This window comes from Sciurus vulgaris, assembly GCF_902686455.1.
Source record: "Sciurus vulgaris genome assembly, chromosome: 7".
NCBI lineage: Eukaryota > Metazoa > Chordata > Mammalia > Rodentia > Sciuridae > Sciurus > Sciurus vulgaris.
This window is the reverse complement of record NC_136467.1, coordinates 106,272,942-106,296,949: the sequence shown is the minus strand read 5'-3', so window position 1 is coordinate 106,296,949 and position 24,008 is coordinate 106,272,942. Positions and strand designations below refer to the sequence as shown.

The 24,008-nt window shown below is 36.2% G+C and overlaps 1 protein-coding gene across 4 annotated transcripts in view; it reads right to left on the bottom strand.

The window, feature by feature from the left end:
- Nucleotides 1-936: 936 nt before the first annotated feature.
- Nucleotides 937-24,008, bottom strand: part of PKHD1 (PKHD1 ciliary IPT domain containing fibrocystin/polyductin) — a 448,592-nt gene continuing 425,520 nt past the window's right edge. For 2 of the 4 annotated variants that reach the window (XM_079147500.1, XM_079147501.1), the window contains 3 exons: nt 20,685-20,843; nt 16,549-16,671; nt 937-3,125 (listed from right to left, as the gene is read on the bottom strand). In XM_079147500.1, coding sequence (XP_079003626.1) covers nt 2,638-3,125; nt 16,549-16,671; nt 20,685-20,843 — 770 coding nt within the window. In that variant the 3' untranslated portion in view covers nt 937-2,637. The remainder of the gene's footprint in view (nt 3,126-16,548; nt 16,672-20,684; nt 20,844-24,008) is intronic. The other 2 variants (XM_079147498.1, XM_079147502.1) reach the window with 1 other exon arrangement.

The window sequence follows — 24,008 nt, the reverse complement described above, 5'->3', positions numbered from 1 at the left end:
TTTGCAGACTCAAGCAAAGGCAACTGATAGCAGGCCATGACAATCTAATCTCTCTGGGTCTTCTAAATTTAGACTCTGCCATATATGGTGGGGATGGGGGTAGTTCCTTAAAGCTACAACTTATGGAAATTCTTCCCAGTTCTCACCAAACTACTTGGGGTAGAATGCAGGCTGTCAGGCGTTTCTTGCCCAGTAGGTTAAGGCAGAGCCTTGGCTATACCAGGGGCATATTCTCTCTGGAGGATTTCAGTCGATGCACCCAGGGAAAGGGCCAGTGCTGGGACTGTGACAGGTGAATATCTCAATGATGCCTTCAGGGTATGTTTCTGCTCTGGAGGTTTTCAGTCTGTGCCTTGAGGGTGTGGTAAATGTCAAAATTTCAGAGATTAGAAGAAGAAATTGAACCACTGAGTTCTGTGCTAGAGAAGGGGTTGTGGGAACACAGCAGTAGACCACCCTCGAGCCCCTTGTCTTCAGTTCTGGCCCCCACATGAAACCACATGTGACTGGTGTCCCAGGCAGAGGGTGGGTTCACAACACCACTGATTCCAGAGGACATTGCCCTCCACTCCTGTCCTTGTCACAGCCTGCATTCCCCACAGCATAAAATCCTCAGCAGGTTTGTGTCAGAGGCACCCTCCAAGCTGAGAATGTCTTATGTAGCCACCACCTTCTCAGTCAATGCAGCGAGGTGTTGGGCACCCTGAGATATGATTATGCCAGGTTTTCTGAACATAAGAGCAGTGAAGTCTCAGACAATAGGCCCCTTCTCAAGATGGCTCCTGGCTATAGGACTCTGAGATGCAGTGAAATGTCAGGCTAGTTTGTTGTGCAGACTCCAGGTTACTTGCTCAGTTAAGCTGTTTGTCTGCAGGTGTAACCTTCTGCATTGTGCTGTGACTCTATCTTTCACTTTCACCCCTTTGGAGGACAGAGTCAACTCTCTTTTCCCAACCAATATGCCAAGTACTAGGTACTGCGGTATTTTTGCTTCTCTTGCTTTGTTATTCTCCCTACTCTCTGATTTTCAGCTGAATACATTTTCTCTTCTGTCAGTTTCCTGTGGTCACACACAGGCACTTACCACCTCAAGCAGTTCACAATGTTCTTTATTTTTCCCACTGAGTACCAGACTAGTGCTGGGTGTCTCTATTCAGCCATCTTCCCAACTCTCAATTTTGTTATGTTCTTAAACCCTGTTGCCTTTCAAAACATATCTACAGGAAGGATATATCCTGCAGGTGAGGAGCTTATATCTACAGAGTAAATCCTACAGGCCAGCTTGCACTTCAGTATCCTTCTTTTTTTATTATGTTTTTAATTTTACAGACTGTATTTTGATTCATTGTACACAAATACGGTACATATTTTCGTTTCTATGGTTGTGCACGATGTAGATTCCTACCATTCGTGTAATCAAACATGTACATAGGGTAATGATGTCTGTCCCATTCCACCATTTTTCATACCCCACTCCCTCTTGTTTCCATAGCCCTCAGCCTCTCAGATATTGGCAAATCCTACTTTAAATTTTGTGAATATCTTAGAACAATTCCATTTGGAATTTCTCATTTCTGCTGCCTTTGCTTTGCACTCTTGGAGCGCACGCCCTTCTGGATACAGAACCAAGGACACGTTCTGATTGCTTGAAGGATCCTCCAGTTTGAGGAGAGATGGGCCCTATACAAATGTATGAATTAGGAGAAATGGCCTTTTTATCCTTACTCGATTTATCAATGCTTTTGCTTTGGTCTCCCTCAGACCCCTAGCACAGTTAGAAAGGCTGCACCTGATGTAATCTCTCCTCCCTTATGTTGGACAGTTTTATGTATTTCTTCTCCAAAATAGCAGCTCTTTGATAAAGAAGTTAGCTGAGAATCCACTTGGACACTTGGTTTTCTCTGGTCCTCCAATACATTGTCTTCCATTTGTAAATTTCACTCAGCTACTAAAGAAGAGAAAAATATAGCTATGACTCATTGACAATTTCCTTTCCCAGATTTAATATTTTCACATCTTTGCTCTTGAGTAAAATCTCAGCAAGGCACTTGAAAATACCAATTTTTGAGTGTAAATACTCATGAGATGCAAACATATGAATGTACTACTACTCTGGGTTCCCAATAATGATTGAATTTAAACTATGAAATAGCCCACTTGTGAAAACTCAGGCAGTTGCCTGTGGTTGGAAGGTAAGCTCTGATACAAGAGGAAGCAGGATGTTTTCCTGTCTTCTAATGTTCATACAGGGAAAAGGAATGTTTTTCTGTAATATTGCAAAACTAACTCTTGAAGACTAGACCTATCCATGATTCTTTCCACAAGAGGAGCCCAAAATACTGTGGATGATCATACCAGGAGAATCTTCATAACAATTCCTACTAGTATTAGTATTAATACAATTATTAAGTTGGTGAACTAGGAGCACAGATGGCTTAAGTTATATACAAGTAAAAACTTAACAAGTGTTTAAGAATCTATTATTTACCCAGCATTAGAGAATGATCAGTGATAGACGCAAAAGATATATCAAATACTGTTTCAGTCCACAGGCATTTTAAAGCTCAAAATGGGATTCGCAGTCCAATTCCTCCTACCTACTTGGGAACACGAGTCAGGCCCTACCTCTCCTGTTTATCATCCAGAAGCATTTGGAACAGTCTGCCTTTCAGCCCAAACACCCTCACCATTCTCCGACCACAGCTGTTCCTGAACAGTTTCTGGTTGTGTGGAATGAAAGCAGAATGTCTCAGTGGCACCACAGAAGGCTTTCTTCTCTTGGGAAAGCCCCAAGCTGCTACTTCTCTTGGTCAGCTGACTCTGTCCCTGACTCTGCTGACTGTCTTGTCTGAGGTCTGGGCACAGCAGCAGCAGTCGATCTTGGCCTGCCAGCTGGTATCGGAGCAACTGCTCCTGGGCTGCCTTCCAGTTCCCAGTCTCCTGCAGGTACATCTGCGGAGAAGGAGAACCTGGCCTCTGGGATGCGACACTGGTAATATTGGGAGCAGACACAGCAGCCTCTTCCTCTGGACCAGCGTGGCGGCTCACCTTCCTTCTGGATACTCCATCCAGGGAATGGTTGGGGAGTTGGTTCAGCCTGCCCAGCATGACCTTCATTCTCATATCTGTGAAAAGAGAAGTAGGGGAAGAAATCATTTTGTTTCCAATCAGCTGATAACGCATTTTGAATATTTAGGAATTCTTGACAATATATTGCCAACTAATTAAAGACTGAATTATAACTGATGATCAGTTTCCAGATACCTTTACAAATATTTATTTCCTAAAAAAAAAAGAACTGTGTCCTACACCCAAGTTGTGATGAATACTAACCATTCAATAAAAGTTTGATAATATTTCTTTCCAAGAAAGCACTTTTATGATGTTATTAAATAAACAGGAATTTTAAGTGTAAGCACAGGGCTTTAATTTGAGATAAAAAACATAGGCAGGTCTAACTATTGAACAATCCACACTTGCATCAAAAAATGTGAACTTGAAAAACCCAGTCTTAGCTAATATTTTGACTTGTAGGCCAAATTTACAATTTAAATATCTTTGATTTTATAAAAATGAATTAAACATAGGTAGAGATAATCTACATATGTAAATAAACATTTATCTATATGAGCATGTGTGTGTTTATGTAATAGTAGAAGGAGAGAAGGTGCACTGTAATTGAATCATGAAGTTAGTGAAGTTAGTGTTCCACTCAAGTTCCCCTTCTGCTGGTTGACTGTGTGACTTTTATTTTAGCACTTGGTCTTTCATGGCATCAATTATAAAATTTCACATTATTATCAGTTTTTACTTAATTTACTAAAGTTTATTTCATTTTCACAATCTAGGTTACTATTTTCTTTCATTGTCATTTCATGTGTACTTCATTTTTTCCTATTAAACATAATTAAAAATCAACTCAGAAGACTGACCACCTGATGTTCTAGGCATTTTGTTCTAATCTGACCCAATTCTTGGAAGCATGCTATTATGTTAGCATTTAATACTGTGATCATGCCACACACATGTAAGCGAGTTAACTAACTTCTCACATTACTGGAGCAGTAATGATGATGAACTGAGAGTACATAGAATTTTATCGATGCCCTAGTCAGAATGACCAGAACAGTTGTTTGTTATTAAATATATAAAACATAACTCCCAAAACCTATGTAACATAGCAGCTAGTAACATAGGCTTAGAATCAAATAAATGTGGTTACAGTTCCTGCTTGGTCCTTTACTTGCTGAATAAATCTGTAAATTGTATTTTATCACACTGTGCTTCAAATCGATCATCTTGGAAACAGAAACTGCTAGTATCTATCTTATGGAATTATTTGAAGGTTAAATCAGAGGAAGTGTGCTAAGTACTGCCCAATCAATAATGTCAAGAGAGAGCCTACAGATTGGGAGAAAATCTTTGCCACATGCACCTCAGACAGAGTACTAATCTCCAGGATAAAGAAAGAACTCAAAAAACTTAACACTAACAAAACAAATAACCCAATCAATAAAGAGCTAAGGAACTGAATAGACACTTCACAGAAGAGATATATAATTGATCAACAAATATATGAAAAATGTTCATCATCTCTAGCAATTAGAGAAATACATATCAAAACTACTCTAAGATTTCATCTCACTGCAGTCAGAATGGCAATTATCAAGAATCCAAGCAATAAGAAGTGTGGCAAGGATGTGAGGGAAAAGGTACATTCATACATTGTTGGTGGGACTGCAAATTGGTGCAATCACTCTGGGAAGCAGTACAGAGACACCTGAGAAAACTTGGAATGGAACCACAATTTGACCCAGCTATTCACTTCTCCGTTTATATATACTCAAAGGACTTAAAATCAGCATACTACAGTGACGCAGTCACATCAATATTTATAGTAGCTCAATTCACAATAGCTAAACTATGGAACCAGCCTGGGTGCCCTTCAACAGATGAATGGATAAAGAAAATGTGGTACATGTACACAATAGACTATTACTCAGCCTTAAGGAAGAGTGAAATTATGGCATTTGCAGGAAAATGGATGGAACTAGAGAATGGCATGCTAAGTGAAATAAGCCAATTCCAAAAACCAAAGGCCAAATGTTTTCTTTGATAAACGAATGCTGATCCATTGGGGGGAGGGATGGTAGGGAAGAATGAAGAAACTTTGGATTGTGCAGAGGGGAGTGAGGAGAGGGGTAGGGAGCTGGGAATGGGAAGGACAGTAGAATGAGCAGATATTATTACCCTATGTACATGTATGATTACACTACTGGTGTGACTCAGCACCATGTACAGTCAAAGGAATGAGAAGTTATGCTCCATTCATGTACAATGTGTCAAAATGCATTCTACTGTTATGTATAACCAATTAGAACAAATAAAAAATTAATTAAAACTAAAACTAAAAAAAAAGTTGCAATTTGGAACTTACAAATATGCAATATGTAAGGATTATTATATGGTTTAGATGTGAGGTGCCCCCCAAAAGCTCATGTGTGAGACAGTGCAAGAACATTCATGGTGAAATGGTTAGATTATGAAAACTTTAACCTAGCCAGTGGATTAATCCACTTGAATGAATTCATTGGTAGCATCTATAGGCAGATTGGGTGTGACTGGTGGAAGTAAATCACAGGGGAGCATGCCTTTAGTTTTTATATTTGGTCTCTGGCACCTCACTTTTGTTCTCTCTTCTTCTTGGTTGTCATGAACTGAGCAGCTTTCCTCCACACCCTTCCACCATGATGTTCTGCCTAAGCTCAGACTCAGAGCTATGGATTTGACTCACCATGGACTGAATCTCTGAAACCATGAGCCAAAACAAATATTTCCTCATCTAAGTTGTTCTTGTTAGGTATACCAATCACAGCAATTCAAAGGTGACTAAAATAACTATTAATATAAAGGCCATAATCATTATAGTAACCATCAAATTGCTAAGGTTTAAGTAATACTGCCAAGTACTGATTTCAATATTTAATATTTGCTCATTCTTTTAATTCTCATAGCCAACCCAAGAAACCAATGCTAGTATTGTCCTTGCTTTATAGAGGGATAAATGATAGTACAGCAGGACATGGTGGCACACACCTATAGTTCTAACTACTCAGGAGACTGAGGTGGGAGGATCATTCAGCTCAGGAGTTAAAGGTCAGCCTGGGAAACATATTTAGACTTATCTCACAAAAGTCAAAAGTACAGATGGTAGGGTTACTTGTCATATTTTTAAAGCTTCCAAGTATTTACATGGAATTCAGACCTAGACTCACATGGCCATGCATTAATCACTTAATTATTAAATGATTCTACAACTATCATTTTTAAGCCTGTCTACAAGTTACTTCAATAAAAAGTTCCTTAAATTAATAGTCCTATCACTATCTTTGTCTCACAGAGAGAGTAACCTAATTTCACTAATTCATATTAAAATATACCAACAAGCAACCCCAATAAGATAGTCCTTAGATGTTTAACCTTGGGCTTTTTTTGGCCTACAAAACTTACTTCAATAATTGAAAGTATCATTTATATAGTAAGTATACCAAATAACACACGTTGAGCACTACATTATGTGTATAATTTAGCCCTGAAAATAACCCTCTGCAGTGAGTCATATTATTATCTGCCATTTATTTATTTATTTATTATTTATTTATTTGTACCAGGGATTGAGCCCAGGGGTACTCAACTACTAAGCCATATCTCCAGCCCTTTTTTGTATTTTTATTTAGAGACAGGTTCTCACTAAGTTGCTGAGGCTGGCTTCAAACTCAAGATCCTCCTGTCTCAATCTTCTGAGCCACTGGGATTATAGTTGTGTGCCAGTGTGCTTGGCTATTATCTACTCTTCAGAATAAAGATAAGTAAGGGACAGAGTGACTAAGTACCTTCCCAAGATCATAGGTAAATCAGGGGCAGATCTTGTTTATAGAATTCAAGATTTTTTGTTCCAGAGTCTGGGCTGTAAGCACCATAGAATAATGTTTAAAGTCCTAAACAGCAATGGAGAATTAAGAGGAGTGTTTGGTTGAATATATGCATAGTATTATTCATGTGCCTTATGATGAATAAAAAACACTGAGATCTGTCTTAAAACCTTGGGAAGCAGGCAGTAACAAGGTCATTGACATCTACTATCTCTACTGTTCTTGCATTGCACCACTAATTTCATTAACTACATTTTTATACACAATGTAGATGCTAACTTATTAACCTGTGTCTTATACTCCTTTCAGTTTATCGAGAGCTGTCTTGGCTTGTGTCAAGGAACAGTAATGCTGTCTACATTAGAGTATAAAAAAACCCATGTTAAGAGTACCAATTTTCTAATTTAGTTTAATCTAACAGTGGATGATGGGTAGAAAATGAGGCAATGAGATGAAAATATGAGAAAGTATAGTTCTTTTTATTTTTTGATTTTTATTTTTTGCTTTGATTTGAGACCAGGTCTCACTAAATTGTGTAGGCTGGCCTCAAATTTACCATTATCATACTTCAGCCTCCCAAATAACTGGAATTACAGGTGTGTGACTTCTAAAGTGCTTTTTATTTGGAACAGTAAATGAGACAAAGTAACCAGGTTGTTCATATTGTTTCCACAATGCTTGTATTAATATCCTGATAAGTCCATATTACTCATATCTCCCCTTTCACTTTCCACAGTACTTTTGCCCTCCATTTATCTACCTCTGCTACCTGACTATGAAATGATTCTCTTGCTTAGAGTTGTGAGAACTTTCCAGTTACTCTAGTTTTCCTATGGGATCTGCATCTTCTTCCAGAACTGTTTCTTGACAGCTCAACTCCATTGATTTATGCCTCAAAACTTGTTGACTGGAATTTCTCATTTGACCTGTGCTGCTGCTTCTATTATTGGTCACCTTTCTTTGTGTGAGAGTCTCATCTTCCTCTTAGGACTTTGAGTGCCTTTAGGGAAGGAGATGCTTTGTGCTATCAACCCTGTTCCCTCATTATGTCCAGTTCTATGCCAAGCATTGGGCTTGGTATCATCTCCATAATTACTGCTCTCAACAGGAGGAAAAGGCATAGTTTATCAGGATCAGCAAATAACCAAAGAACAAGAATAATAAATTGTCAGGTAGAAGCAAACTTAAAAAAGGAAAAGAAGCTTTGAATTTTAATCCCTTGGTAAAACCAATAGCACTTTGTATAAGATGAATCAAATGCTACAAGTCATCTATTTTTGCTCCATTGAAAATATTGTTATTCTGTTTTTCAGAGACCTTCATTGGAAATATTTCCCCCCTTTCTTCAAGTCTGTATCTATTCATAAAAGACGAATGCAAGCCTAGCTTTCTCTTGCAGACCCCAAAACATTTAAAAGTCTCCCATAAATTATTTACATGGAAGCTCCAATCAGCAACATACCTGACAGACTCCCCAGCTGAAATGAAAGTTCACTGTGTAAAGGTGCCCAGGGAGGCTGGCCACCTCCCACTGTGAGGTTATAGACAGAACTAAGTCAGCACACATTACATGTCAGTGCCGACATCAGAAGGAATCAGCTCCTTTGATCTAGGACCTCCACAGGAAGCTTAGATCTCAGACAAATTAGATAAAAAATGAATTTATAGCAGATATGTGTCCTAAGGCATTCAGTTGAATGTTTGGGTTTTAGGGAAGGAAGGATAGTGAGTATCAAAACATATGAATTAACATGCCTTCTTCCCATCTCTGCCTAGTCGTTGAGTTCCCATTAGAAAGGAAAGAAGGGATTTGAAATTGCCTGTACCCATGCTTCATAGAGTCCCATTGGTGGGTATGATCAAGTTTTAGGTAGAATGGGACAAAATATGGGGTACATATATCCTTTCTCTACAAAACGAAGGCCTTACTGGTTTGGGTTGCTTTCCAGGTGTACTTAACAGTTGGCTGGAATTTTTCCAGCTCTCCTTAATGTCCTATGGCTTCTAAAACTTTCAAGAGTAGTGAATATACACTATGCGCCCAGTTTTTAAGATTTCTGTGGGTGCTACTCTTTTTTGCAATGAGAGCATTAACAATGAATGACCCCTCTTTCTCTACCTTCCACCACGGTGCTCATATTTTTCTCAGGCTAACTCCATGTGTGGTGTTCAGAATTAGAAGACTTGGAGATTCAGTAAGTGGTCTCAAAATAGTTGACAATTTTTGAGTCTAAACAGAGCAGTGGAGGAGGACATGAAAAATGGTGGAATGAGAAAGGCATCATTACCCTGTGTACATGTATGATTACATGAATGGTAGGAATCTACACTGTGCACAAGCATAGACACAAAAAGATGTACCCCATTTGTGTACAATGAATCAAAATGCAGCCTGTAAAAAATAAAAAAAGTCACATGACTAAAAAAATGTATTCTATTATTTATTGATAAAGCAAAAGTCTTGCCCACATATTAGAAAATACATATGTAGTAATTAGTAAGTAATATTACCAGTGTTCTGTCTAGACTATTTTTCCCTTAAGTGGAAAGTTATCATTTATTTTAATAAACAATGCATTGTCAACAAAAAAGTTATAAAAATTAGAGAAAATAAAGGGAAGGAAAACATACTGTTAGTCGCCCACATTGTGTCATGAGTGATCTCTGTTCCATTGATTTTTCTGTTGCTCTAGCAATGAATGTATTTTAGTAAACCTAACTCAGCTCATTTACGCTTCTGGAATTTACTTTAGTATATTCTTGGAGTGAGAATCTAGATTGATAATTACTCTAAATAGTCATTATTTAGCTCCATGTATAGACTGCTTTATTTTATTTTTTCTGTTAGCATGTATTACATTTTTATAGCTAACATACAAATATTTATTATGCATAATGTATGATTATAACATGTAGTTATACATATACATAATGCATCTATGTACATAATGTGATACAACACAATATTATGGGCACCCTAAAACACCACACACACACACACACACACACACACACAGGGGAAATTCTTATTTCCATTAGAATGCCCATGTATTCTTGTATCAGTATCACATGTTATTAATAGTAACATAAATATTACTTCTCTGTTAAAGTACACATTCCCATTGCCATAAAATCAATTTATTTTAGAAAATTTGCTTTGTACCATTTATCCATACTTTCTGATGAACTTTATATTCATCTTTTGCCATTCTACACTGTGCAAAATCATTGAAACTGCATTAAAAGCAAGTTAATTTATAATTAATTGAGACCCCTGCAATATTAGTCAATCTAAACACAAACATATCATAATTCCTTATATATTAATGCCTTCTCTTTAAAATACTCAGTAAAACACAACATATTGTTATATACCTCCAACACATCTCTCATTAATATTTTTCCCTAGATGTCATATCCCTTGGCCACTATTGTATATTTTATCACATTTTGTAACTATATACTCCTGGTTTCTTGTATTAATCCATTTATGTTACTATAATGAAAAACCTGAGGCAGAATAACTTTATAAGGAAAAGAGGTTTATTTAGCATTTATAAAATATTACTTTTTATACATTGACATTATATTATAGTCAAGTTAATTATAAACTATAGCAGTTAATGGTTGACTTTTTTGAGTTACCCTTAAACAATTATATCATCGGCAAACTATCTCCAACAATGTCCTTTTAATTTTATCTCTGCCTACATTCCTTAGCATTACAAAATGTGTCAATTATAAGAATGAATTGTGTTTTGTCCTCATCTGAGTAGCAAGTACTCTAATATTCCATTGTTAAACATAATATTTCATAGTGTTGAAACACTTATTTAGAAGACTTCTGTTTTAGTCATCTTCTTCACTGCTGCAACTAAAAGACTTGACCAGAACAATCATAGAAGGGAAAAGTTTATTTGAGGACTCATGGTTTCAGGGGTCTCAGTCCATAGAGAGCTGGTCCCATTCCTCAGGATTTGAGGTGAGGTTGAACAACATGACAGAAGAATATGGTAGAGGGAAGTGGCTAACATGATGATCAGAAAGCAGAGAGAGGAGCTAAACTCAGCTTGCCAAATATATACCCCAAAGGCTTATCCCCAGTGATCCACCTCTTCCAGGCACACCCTACCCAACCTTCAGTTACCACTCAGTTAATCCCTACCAGGGGATTAATTTGCTGATTGGGTTAAGGATATTGTAACCCAGTCATTTCACCTGTAAATTGTTCTTGCACTTCCTCACATATGAGCTTTTGGGAGACACCTCACATCCAAACCATAGCCGTTTATTTATCTTTTCTTATGGAATAAGTGCTAAATTTTTCACGGTTTTAAAATATGGATGTTTTTATCTTTTTTCTTATGTGATATAGACATGCTATTCGTTAATTAATTCCAAACATATTTCTACTTTTCTGGGAGCTTGGGAAATGTGTCAGCTGTTGTCTCTTTCATGCTTCTAAACATCTTGAGGCCATCTCTCTTCTCTTCACCCCCTGACATTCTTTTAGGTTTATACTCACAAAAGACAAGTTCATAGACAGTCCTTTTTATTTCACATTCATGAAGCATATCAAATATAGTTAATAGCCTCTAACCTGGTAGAGATAAGGAGTCCCTGAAGTTGATTTTCATAGTCACACGTGTATAAAGGCAAGCCTTTTTTACATATCAAGTTTTCAAATCCAACATTGGGTGTGTGGATTCCACAAATAAAAGTGGTGAGTGGCCAGACAAAGATCAGTGCAAGATTTGGAGAAGGATGCACTGAGATCTGCAAAGATAGAGGATTGGCAAGAAAGTTGAAAGAGGAAGCCAGAGTAGCCAGTAGAAAGCACTGCAGGAAGCACCATTGGTAACACCTCAGTGATGTGCAGTCTTTATCCTATTGTCGCTTATGGACATTATCCTATTCTTGATCTGTTATTAAAGAAAGTGAGAATAATTTCTTTTCTAGCAGTTTCTAACAACTGCTGGAATTCAAGCATCTTTGGAAAGGCGAATGGAAAGAAGGGAGAATAATTTGATCTTTGTCTTCATCACTTACTCAATAAAACTTATTAGTGGTTAATTAGTATGGTTTAGATGTGAGGAGTCCCCCAAACCCATGTTTGAAACAATGCCAGGATATTCAGAGGTGAAAAGATTGGGTTATAAGAACAATTAATGTAATCAGTGTATTAATCCTCTGATAGGGATTAACTGGGTGGTAACTGTAGGTAGATAGGCAGGTCCTTGGGGGTGTACCTTTGGGGCTTATATTTTTTCCTGGTAAAAGGGGTGCTTTCTCTTCTCTCTCTCTCTCTCCTTCCTGGTATGGTGTCCTGAGCCACTTTTCCTCTGCCACCCTCTTTCATCATGATGTTCTCTCTCACCTCAGGCCCCAAAGAATGGAATCAGCTATCTATGGACAAAGACCTCTGAAACCATGAGTCCCTAAATAACCTTTGTCTCTTCTTATTGTTCTTGTCAGAATTTTTGGTCATAATGTAAAAACCTGTCAAAAACAATAAGTCCCTATAGTAAAGAACTTCTGGGGTTAAAAAAGGTACAGAATTTGTCCCAAAGGATAGGATGAATACAAACGATCACATTACATATAAAGTGTTATGTAAAGAAGGGAGAGTTCTAGGAGTTGAGAGATGGGGACTACTCCTTCTAGATAAGAGACTTTATAAAAAAGTATTTGATCTGGACTTGGGGGAAATGGGAAACTGTGGCTATGTGGATATATGAGAGAAGAACATTTTGAAATGGTGAGACCTGAGTTGCACATGGGGAATAGAGTCCCGGAGGGAAAAGGGAAAGAGGAGGAGACACCTGCCAGCAATGTGGTTAATGTGACTGGTTGAAAGACACATCTTAAGATGTGAAGCAACAAAGGAGAAAGGGGAAAATAAGGACAATGAAGAAGTGGACATGATGGAGGCTGACAAGCAAGAAAGGGACAGGATGGGAAAGGGCAAACTAGGAATTCTAGATCTGTAACTCTGGAGTGTCTTGACTGGGAGATTTGGGTATCACTGACCCAGTTAAAGGAACCAAGGAACAGTTGAGAAAAAGTTGTGTGATATTGAACTTTGACAGGGCAAAACAGAACTCTTTCCCTGGCATTTCTGTGAACCAGTTTCTGCACAATGGACAATCACACTCTCAGTAAACAGGCTTTGAAACAGTGTGATATGATTTATGACTCAGAAATTTAAACATTCATGTCAGGAAAATAATATTCTTGCCTTTCTCACTCCCTCCCATATTTCAGTTCTTCCAATAGATATTATTGCAGTTGCTTCACATTTGTTTGTTGCATGAACTTGTTCTCCTGTTGTCCCCCAAATACTATTCCTGTGTACTGACCATATTAGAAATTCATAAAGGACAATGAACCAGGTATCATTCATTGCAACTATACAGACAAGAATTTGTTGTGTACTAGGTAAATATTATTTTATATTTATGGGGAGATGAAATCTAAAATTGTACTTATAAACATTTCGGCAGATTCTCACCTAAATGTCACAAAGATGAGTAATAGTTTTTTCCAGGGTTTTTCATCCTTGGTACTAGTGACATTCTGAGTCAGACAATTTGTGTTGGAGGAGGCACAATACATGATGTTTATAGTATCCCCCTGACCACTACTCACTATCAATAATATTCTGGTCCTCCCAGGAAATGACAAGAAGAATGTCCCCAGTCATTGCAAATGTCCTCTGGAGGTAGGGTGACCAACAGTCCCAATGTGTCCACTACTGAGGGAATTTCTCAGACACAAGGTTTAAACTTTAAAACCGAGGCAGTGCTTTTGAAGACTAGGTTGAGTTAGTCACCGTACCTGGAGGGCAGAATTGCTGTGGTTGAGATCATCTGACCTATGATAACAGAGAGTCATCTGTTAAAGATGACTTACATAAAGAGAATTTATCTTTATGTAAGATAAATTCCCAAGACCAATAGTTTTGGTCTATATATAGACATATATTTTGATTTGTTGAGCCCAATGAAGAAAATGTTTGTTAAAGTGGAAGGAATTGATTGGGAAAGCTTTTTTTTTTTTAAGTTATCTGAGCCAGTGATTCAATACTGAGGCAATTTTAACAGATGAAGGCAAGCAGTCCAACTGGAAGAAACTGTGCAAGGAAGTGAGAAGGAAGAAGGGAGAAAAGTTCCAGGATAAGTGTCAACAGGAGAAAAGAGGGTAAAACCCAAAATGAGGTCAGAAAGATAGAATGGAGACAAGACTTGAAGATTTCGAGTTTTGAATAAGAAGAAAATTCAACAATAAATAACACAGATGTTAATGTTTACAATATGCTAGGAATTGCTCTGTGCTCATTACTGATATTAACCCACTTAATATTGCAAGCAGCATTATTACAGCATTTTTATCAATGAGAAAACTGAAGGGAAAAGAGGTTGTCTCACTTGAGGACACAAAGTCAGTCAAAGGAAGTCAAATTTAAACCTAATCTGTCCAACTCTGGGTTTCATGCCCTGTCTTGTCACATTCTCCTGCTTCTGCAACTGACAGTGGGAATCCATTAAATCTATAAGTAGCAGAGCAACATGAACAGACATGAATTTTGAAAGATGGCTTTGACAACTCTTTGTATCAAAAACACTGAACAGTACAGTATGAGGAATAAATACTTTACTACCTGATTTCTCTACAGCAACTCTCTAGGACCCCTATTACATTCTTGAAATTTTGGGGAAAGGTATTATCACAATAAACTTACAATCTAAATTTAGTAGCAACAGTTCCTTCAGCTAAATAATTTCAAATGCAGTGGTAATGCTCAGTAATGGCAAAGAACCAAGTAGCACGAGAGCCAATCACTTTAAGAACAAACCTCAAAAGTTTAAAAGCCCAGAGGGAAAAGGAAAACTAAAATGTTGTAGAAATAGGGGAATGAAACCGAATTCATTTCAAGCTAGCAATAATTAGGTAGATGATAAAATGTAGGAGATGCCATATCATTTGCTTTGGAAAAAAATGGTCTTAAGATTTGGAAAAAGCTTAGGTGATAAAGCAACAAATTCACCGTGATCCCTGGTGGAGGGAGGGTTGGATAACACATCTTTTTATTTTTGTGGATTTCCTAATTACTCTCTTTGATTCTCTCATCTCTTCAATCTTAACTCTTCCCAAGAAGCCCTATGTTTGTCTCAGTCCTGATAATTTATTAATAAGCCACCACATAAATTATCCTTACTCAAGCACCCAGGTATGTGGACTGTTTAATGTGGTTAATTTAAGTGAGACAATTGAAAGTCATGTCGATGGCCACATTAGATGAGAAGAGAGAGCAGCAGTGCTCCACAGCTGCATGCCAAGGGCTAGGTTCAGATGCTGTTTCAAACACCTGCCTTATGTTTACATGCAATAATATGGACAGGAGTCTTCTCCATTAATAAGAAAGACAAGAAGACAAAATTAAAATGTTCTTCAATGGCACCTATAAAGAACCTGTTCTCTCTCTCTGTCTCCATTTTCTTCACCCCACTCATACCTCATCCCACACCTCCTACTTCCTTTTGTTGGTATGTCCAGGAGATGTCTGCTAATGTTTTATGTTTATGTTCCAATGCTAATGGAAATGTTTTTTGAACGTCTTATTTCATCCATGGGTAGACACAAAAATGCAAACTAACAAACGTGTACATGCACACACACACACACACACACATACACACACACACACACACACACACACCAGTGCACACACAAAATAGAGCTCACTCAACTATTTAGAGGCCAAACACTGGGCTGCTCTATTTTGGTTAAACATGATCTCAGTAAGATTGGTATTCCTTTTCAAGCAGAAAATATGATAATTGACTCTCACTTGGAAAAAAGAGACATACCCTTCCTTTTAGAGTATGTTCTAAAATGTTTCAGACCCATGGAAATCATATGAATATTTTTCATACACCATAGCCATACTTGGCAAAGCCACCTTGTGTCCTGGACTCCATATTCCTATTATATGCATCCATAATAGGACAAGGGCAGAGCACTGATCCGAGGTAAATGCTTATCTTTGTTTGGCACCAATTTTAATGGCAATTTAACAACATAACAAGTAAAATCGTCTGGCATAATGCAAAATGTAAGCAAATAATGCATTTTGCTAAAAAAATACAACTAAATGACAAAGAAGGGTTTAGCAAAGCTGACATATTTCTTGAGGGTTCCATATTCAATCTAATTTGCATAGTAGGTATTTGGCAACTACACTCTCTGCTTTCCTAAATTCAATAATGTTGCCAAATTGGCAGCTTTGTAATAGCTGAGGGAAAGATTATATGCCTATACCCTGGTTTCCACTTTTCTTGTGTAACAACTCAAATGTTAAACCAATAATCTTCTACTAAGAAAAAATATATCAACATCAATTCAAATAATTGGTTACTAGCTGAGAAAATCAGCTGAACTTGTACCTTCTTACACTGGGTTATACTTTCCTTGAAGAAAAAAGTAACAAAAAACTAAAGAAAGAGATTTAAATAGAATTGCTTTGGAAACTGACTTTCACAGTGAGTGAGGATGAACCCAGAGTTCGTCCATAGTGGGTCTCTCCTGTGGAGTTGCTGCCATTGTCTAAGCTCACCTTCTCCTGACAAAGTATCTTCTTTTTCTTTCTCATTTTGTGATTGATGGCACTTGGATGAGACTTGGATATGGTTCTTCTGATCATTAGTCTGGGATTTAGGTACCTCTTCAGGTTTCATTTCTGTTTTAACAAAAACATTTGTTTTTTTCAGATTAAAAGAACATTTTTATGTATAAGGCCTTTTCCTTTAAGCCTCCTCCAAGCATCCTTGTGAAATGCATGCAATAGAATGTATATAATATATACAGAACTTAAGAAATAATGGATTCCATGTACCAACCACCAGTTTTGCAATACAAAACTGTACTGAACAATTAAAATGTGACTAACTCAAATTGAGATCTGCCCTAAGTATAAAATGCACACCTGATTTTGAAAAAAGAAAGTAAAATGTCCTGTGCTGGGGTGTATTCTGATTTTTTTCCTTTCATTACACATTGAAATAATATTTTGACTATATGATGATGAATGACAACTAGAAAATTATTTTGTGTTTCACATTTATGAATCATGTCGTATTTCTATTAGACAGAGCTAGTAATTAATAGAATGCTACTAACTTTTTTAATCTTTTGATTTGAAGTAAGTATAGATTCTAAGGAAGTTGCCAATAAATGTACAGGGAGGATGAATGAATTTTCACTCAGCCTTCTCCAATGTGAAAAACCTTTTGGATATTGGTTGGGTGTCCCCAGTATATTCATGAGTAAAGGGTTGGTTCACAGAATGACACAGTTGGGAAGTAATCCCTTAGGAGATGGGGCTTAGTCAGAGGCTCTAGGTCACTAGGGATATGACCTCAAAGGAGACTCTAGGACCTAGACTCTCTCTCTTACTCTGCACCCCGAACATAAGCTAAATATTTGTTACTATAGGCACTCCCTCAAAAATGTACTTCTGTTATTTTTTGCAGAGGCCAAACCAATGGGATCACCTGATCTTGGATTTTGAACTTCCCAAAGTGTAAGCTAAATAAACTTTTTCACTTTATAAGTTAGTTGTCTCAGGGATTTCATTGTAATAATGTAAAACTGATTGACATAGTATCAACATTAGGAAATGGACATTGGTACAATCCACAGAATTCAAGCAGATGCATGCTTTTGTCTGAAAAATTTGTATCCTATGTCCATCCATGTCTGAAGACATACTTCATTTTCTATTGATTTATTTAATAAATGTAATCATCAAAAACATGATTACATTTTCATGCCAGATGCTGTTCTTGGAACTATGAAAACTATGAGGAGTGAGAAGTACCTGATACATGCTTTCATAGAGTTTTTGTTCTAGTGTGGATGGCAGAGGATAAACAAATACATTTGTAATATAATGTCAAGAAATACCATGTTGTGAAAAGGAGACTGTTATGGGGGAGAAAGTAAACGTTTAGGGATAGGTGTGATCAGGAAAGACGTACCCTGAGATGAAATCACAGTAAAACAAAACAAAAACCAGTAGCAACAAAGAAAATGGCTGCCTGTGTCTCAAAGAATATCTCTGATGAAACAATAAAAAATTTAATTCTATTAAAAATATAATAGTGATTTTCTAAAGGGAAAACAATTTTACAGGTGAACAATTGAAATAATTTTTCAAGCTGAACATGCTGATATTTTTGTGGAACACCATTTCTACTTACAGAACTAGAAAGGATGATTGAGGACAAACGTTATTTGCACTTGGGTATTTGGAAGGTTTCCTTTTTAAAAATGAAGGAATTGAGCTGGTAAGAAAGAAAGAACTTACAGCTTTTTTCATCATTGAAAAAATCAAACTTTCATGGGAAACTTAGAGCTCTTAAGAATCTACATAAATTTTCATGAATTTCATAGATTCGTAAATCTTATATATTAATATTAACAATTGTGATTTTTTTAATTGTAGAAGGAAATATTTCAACATTTAGCAGATCCGCAAAACTCAGTGAAAAAGTATCTATCAAATGACCAAGGGATAATGCTTTAAAAATCAAGGGTAAATTCTCTATTTAAAGTACAAGGTAGATTAGTAGATGGGCATGTAACAGTGAAACTGAGATATGGACCTTTAAGTAACCAATCTTGTCAAAGAATATTCACAATTATCTGTAAAACCTAATAAGTTAATTTCCCTTTTTCTACTCTATATCTGTGTTATACTGCCATTTTCTTGATACACTTCAGCATAAACCAATACATTGCAACAGACTGAATGCAGAAGCTGCTAGAAGATTCCAGCTGACTCTCATTAAGGAAGAAATTAAAGAGGTTTGTAAAACAGTCACTTTTTTGTTCATGATATCTTTTCTGAAAATACAGATTTTTGAAATAAGTGTTAATTGTTTACATACAATGCCTATATTATTGTTATTTCAAAATAAATTAACAAACCAATTTTAAGTGTTCTGTTTTAACTCATAATTTGAAAATACTAATGGATAGAAAACCCACACAGACAAAAAAGTTCTTTAGGTTCTCAATAATTGTTGATAGTATAATGAGGTCCTCAGACAAAAATGTTACAAACTCTAACATAGAACATACAGATGAATTGGAGAATTCTTTTTTATGAGGAAGTTGGAATGCAGTACATTTCTCTGATTCTAAAGTAATGAAATGCTAATTTTAGAAATAAAAGTATAGGAAATGAAGTGTAGAACATAAAAAAGGAAAGTTACTCCTATAGAGCTAACTGCTGTGAATTTTTTTTTTGTTGTTGATTTTCTATTTCTTTATACCTTTTAAAACTAGTTAGAAATGTGTCCAGTCAGAACAATGTGGAGATTTAATACAAGGAACTGAGCACACCAATACTGAAAGTTTTAAAGAACAAAAGGGACTAAGGTAACAGATACCAGTAACTGCAAGAATAAGCTGGGGTTGAAGGAACAAAGGAGAGGAGATAGGTCTGCAGAACTAAATGAGAGGTCCTCAAATGACTAGTAGGTTTGGATAGTAAATGGAGACTGATAATTAAATCACCTTCTTCATAGGATCACTTAAAGAAAAAAAATAGGGAAATTGCTTACAAAGCAGAAAGTGCCCCCCCACACACACACACATCAGGGTGGGGTAGATGATTTGATTTAAAACCTCAACAAAATAAAAAGACTGCAGTTTAACAAATCACAGACAACACAGGCAGAACCAGGCAGCTTGCCCACCCAAATCACCAGGACAGAGAGAGAGGCAGGGCCACCTGGCCCATGTGCAGTTCAGATAGTGTCTGATAAGTACGTGGCCCTTCCTGAGGGTCCCTCAGAAATTCAAGCACAGCGAACAGTGGTGGTAGGACTATACCGTTTCCTCTTTCCTTCCTTCTTTGTGCTTTATTTCTTTGCCTGTTGCCATTTTGACTTTTTTAATTCATTCTTGCTTATAACTTTGATCTTATAATAAATACCTCCTAGTATGGTTAAGTGTTGTTTGGTTCATGTGATGGTCTGGGGCATGAGGTTTGGTTAGTATGAAGAATTTACTAATGCCCTATCTGCCTCTCTTTCTTCTTCTAAGAACCAGGAAGAGAGATAGAAAGAAGCTGTTTCAGCAATGCTTTTTCCCTCAGTGACTCAGCTTAAAAAATAAAAAAGAAAAGATATTTTGCTCATGAGAAAATATTCAAGGACATATTTAATTTCTTTGTTTCTGGAGAAAAATGCCCAGCACTTATTTCCCTGTTTTGAAGGAGAAAAGGATGTGTCCCCCTGATTCTTTAGCTCACATTCTGCAGGGTCAGTTGGCAGTGGAGCATAATGTTTCAGGGAAAGGGATGTGGAGGTTGTGTAACCTTGGATAAGTTATTTGCCCTTTCTATGCCTCATTCTCCACATCTATACTATAAGCAAAATATTTATCACCTGCATAATTGAGTTGTGAGGATTAATAATTTATCTATAGTACTTAGAGCCTGGTACATAGTGAGTATTCAAAGAACATGAGCTTTTATTATTATTGCCAGTACTATTTAAGATTTGGCAATCTTTGTCCCTTTATGTTAATTGAACAATTTGATTCCATATAGTTATATCTATTGCAAAGCATATAAACATTTCTCTTTAAAGGAATAAAAAAATTTAACCTCTTATACAAGATTTTTTTCTAAATATTTTAATTCCTACCCCTTCCAAAACAAAAAAAAAAAAATTCATATACTTCTCTTTTTATTTTTCTTAAGCCAACAGCACACCAGACAGCTCAGGGCCAGCCAGGAGACCACAGAGCACAGGGAAGCAGATATCATGATGGTTGACCTCTCCTTTCCAGTCACAGGCAAAACTGCAAATGGTCTAGATCGAGCTGTGAAATTGGCTCCTGTTTAAAAAAAAAAGTTCCAGAATATATTCAAATGGCAATACAATAATGAAAACTCGTGGAAAAGATTTGCTTATGATAGTGCCTGACACTTAGTGGGTACTAAATAAATATTTATTAAATTAAAATGTATAATAACTGAATCAACAATAAATCCAAGAGTTATATTTCTGAAGAATTATACAGTACCACGAATAATTCATACACCTTCCTTTCAACACAGGCAGAACTTGTATAATTCTATTCAATTTTTCCAATTCTCTCATTTTATTCTCAGACATACCTCCCCAATGAACACAAAATTATAGATTTATTCATTCTTCTACTAATGAGGGCAAAAACATGTTCTCAGTTCCAGAATGCATAGAACTACTTTCTATGACATATATATCTACTTAAAATATGGAAGGTAACACATTAAAATAGAGGCACAGAAACTCCTAATACCAAGAGACTTTCTCAAGTTCAGAAGAATTCTATTATTTAGAAAAATGAGAGTAGAATAACGGCAGACAGAGCCAATTTGGCTATGTATGATGGGGCAAGATAAGAAAGTACATCTCTCTAAGAATGTACCTGAAGCCCTAAAACCCCTGCCCTTTTGTAGACTGAAATATTTGACTTTCATCCAATTATTATTTATGAAGCAAGGTACAAAATAATACAGAAAATAAATTGACCCATGCACACAAAAACTACGTACAAATATTTATAGTAGTTCTATGCATAATTACCTAAACCCAAAAATAACCCAAATGTCCTTCGGTAGGGGAAAAAATAAACAACAAAGGGGACCTTAGCATGGAGGTACAACCTGTAATACCAGAGACTTAGGAGGCTGAGGCAGGAGGCTCTTGAGTTTAAAGCCAGCTTCAGCAACTTAGCAGAGGCCCTAAGAAACACAGTAAGACTCTGAGTCTAATAAAATATAAAAATGGGCTGGGGATAAGCACCCCTGGGTTCAAACCCTGGTATATAAAAAAATAAAAAAATCCAAAGGGGAAAGGGATAAAAACCCCTTATCTATTGGCAGTCCCAGGAGGTTCAGAAGCCTTAAGTAAGCTGGATTCATAATGTATAAGAAAGTATTATGAATGGGGATTCTGTTTACACATTTTAATATCTATTTAATTGTTCCTCTACCTAAGAAATTTTTAAAAATGATTGCAAGTTTTCTGTTTGATTCACATATAAATGAATAACCATATGAATCAATGCTCATCAAACCTATCATTACAATATGTATAATCAAGAAAGTGAGAGATTGCACTCCATTTATGTATGATGTATCAAAATGTATAAATGCATTCTATTTTCATATATAACAAATTAGAACAAATAAAAAATTAATTTAAAAACTATTATTTTTGAAGACTATTAGAAATAAAAAGTTCATTAATTGGCCTGAATGTGTGAATGAAGTATGCTTTCCAAGCATTCTAGCACTGCAAATTGATACATTTGGAAACAAGCAATTATTCTTGGGATCTGTATCATTAATCAGCATGATGTCAATTAGAGGTCCCTGAAGTGCAGGCCATTTAATGTTTTCCCTTTTCTTTTTACCTCCATCTATTCTTTTCTAATTTAAACTTCTGTAAAATCTCTTTCTTACAGAGCCTCAATTTATACACTTGGTCTTGAAAATTGTGAAGAATAATTTAGGGAAAAAACTTTTAAGACAAACCCTTAGTTATTCTACTTTACAAGGAGGAATAAATATTAAGATTTATTGTGTACAGGAGGAAACTAAAAGTAGTAATGTATCAAACGGGAATGCCAAGGTCAGCTTGGTATCACAGGTGGTACTGATAAGTTTCTGTCTACAATACATCTTACCTTTAGTTTTATAACCTATTCCTTACAATAACCTTGATGATGCATTTGGTTAGTCTTAGATAACCACTAAGGAAATTAAAGGACAGAAGTCTTTTAAATGTCATAATAAAATAGACCAAATACCTAGCCCTGCCTGTCTGACCCTTTAAAACATCCATTAATTCATGCTCAAGATAAAATTCCTGATGTTCCATGTTCAAGTACACTGAATGTGTCTCTCCTTGCACCTGTGCTCACATTAGTACACTTCAAAAATATTAAAAAGAATAGCTGTCCTACAAAATTATGCATAATAGTATTGCATGACCTCAAAAAACAGTTAAGTTTTGTTAAGAAAAGTGATCCAAAACTTGGAATTAATGATTTTAAACCTTACTAATATCATACTGGCATTTATTTCCAAACAGGCTCATCAAAAGTTTATCAAAATCTCTAGAGCATACATTTGTGTGACCTAAAATTAATTAACTAATTTATTTATTGATTTATGTATTAAAATAGGGTCTTGTCTCATTGCCCAAACTGGTCTTGAACTCCTGGACTCAAGTGACTCTCCTGCCTCAGCCTCCTACGCAGCTGGAATTTCAGGCACATAGTAACATTTATCGTTAATTAGAGTTTTGACTTGTTGATTTATAGAATATTGATGAGCTGTGAATGAATTTTGTCCATAAAGATGCAAATGATATGTTGGCATGTAACCTCAGAGAATATGGCTTTATTACCCTGTATTCAATTTGACAAACTTATTTCAGCATTTCTCTTTTGGCTATATGATGCTATACCTCAAATGCTCTTTAAAATAGTTTTGCCATCCTCCTGGTTCCTTCATTAATGAGTTAAATAACTAGTTGACAAGCGCTCATTATATATTTTCACAAGAGATGCTTTGAATACTTCAAAAGGGAAATTTCTTCAAGTGTTTTATCAAGGAAAATTGGGTCATAAAACATTTTATTCACACCTTCTACCTGTACTTCTGCAATCCCAGGAAGTTAATAGTCTCTATCATGGTTTTCCAGATGGAAGTGTATGAGGAAAGTGGGACCCAAAGAAAAGATTTCATAATATTCAATATCTCAAGACTGTCTCTCTTATAAATTAAAATTTCTAATACTGAACTGAGTGTCATAGAAATAAGACAGGAAATAAGTAGAACACACAGAGTAAATTTTCACATCTAGAGGAAAATATACACTTGGATTCTTGCTCACCAAGGAGCCTCCCGAGGTTTAAATTTCTATGTGAGCTCTTTCTTCTCATAGTTAATGATACAGCCAAGTAAATTTTTTTCTAAACTATTATGACTTCTTACTCACGAAAGGA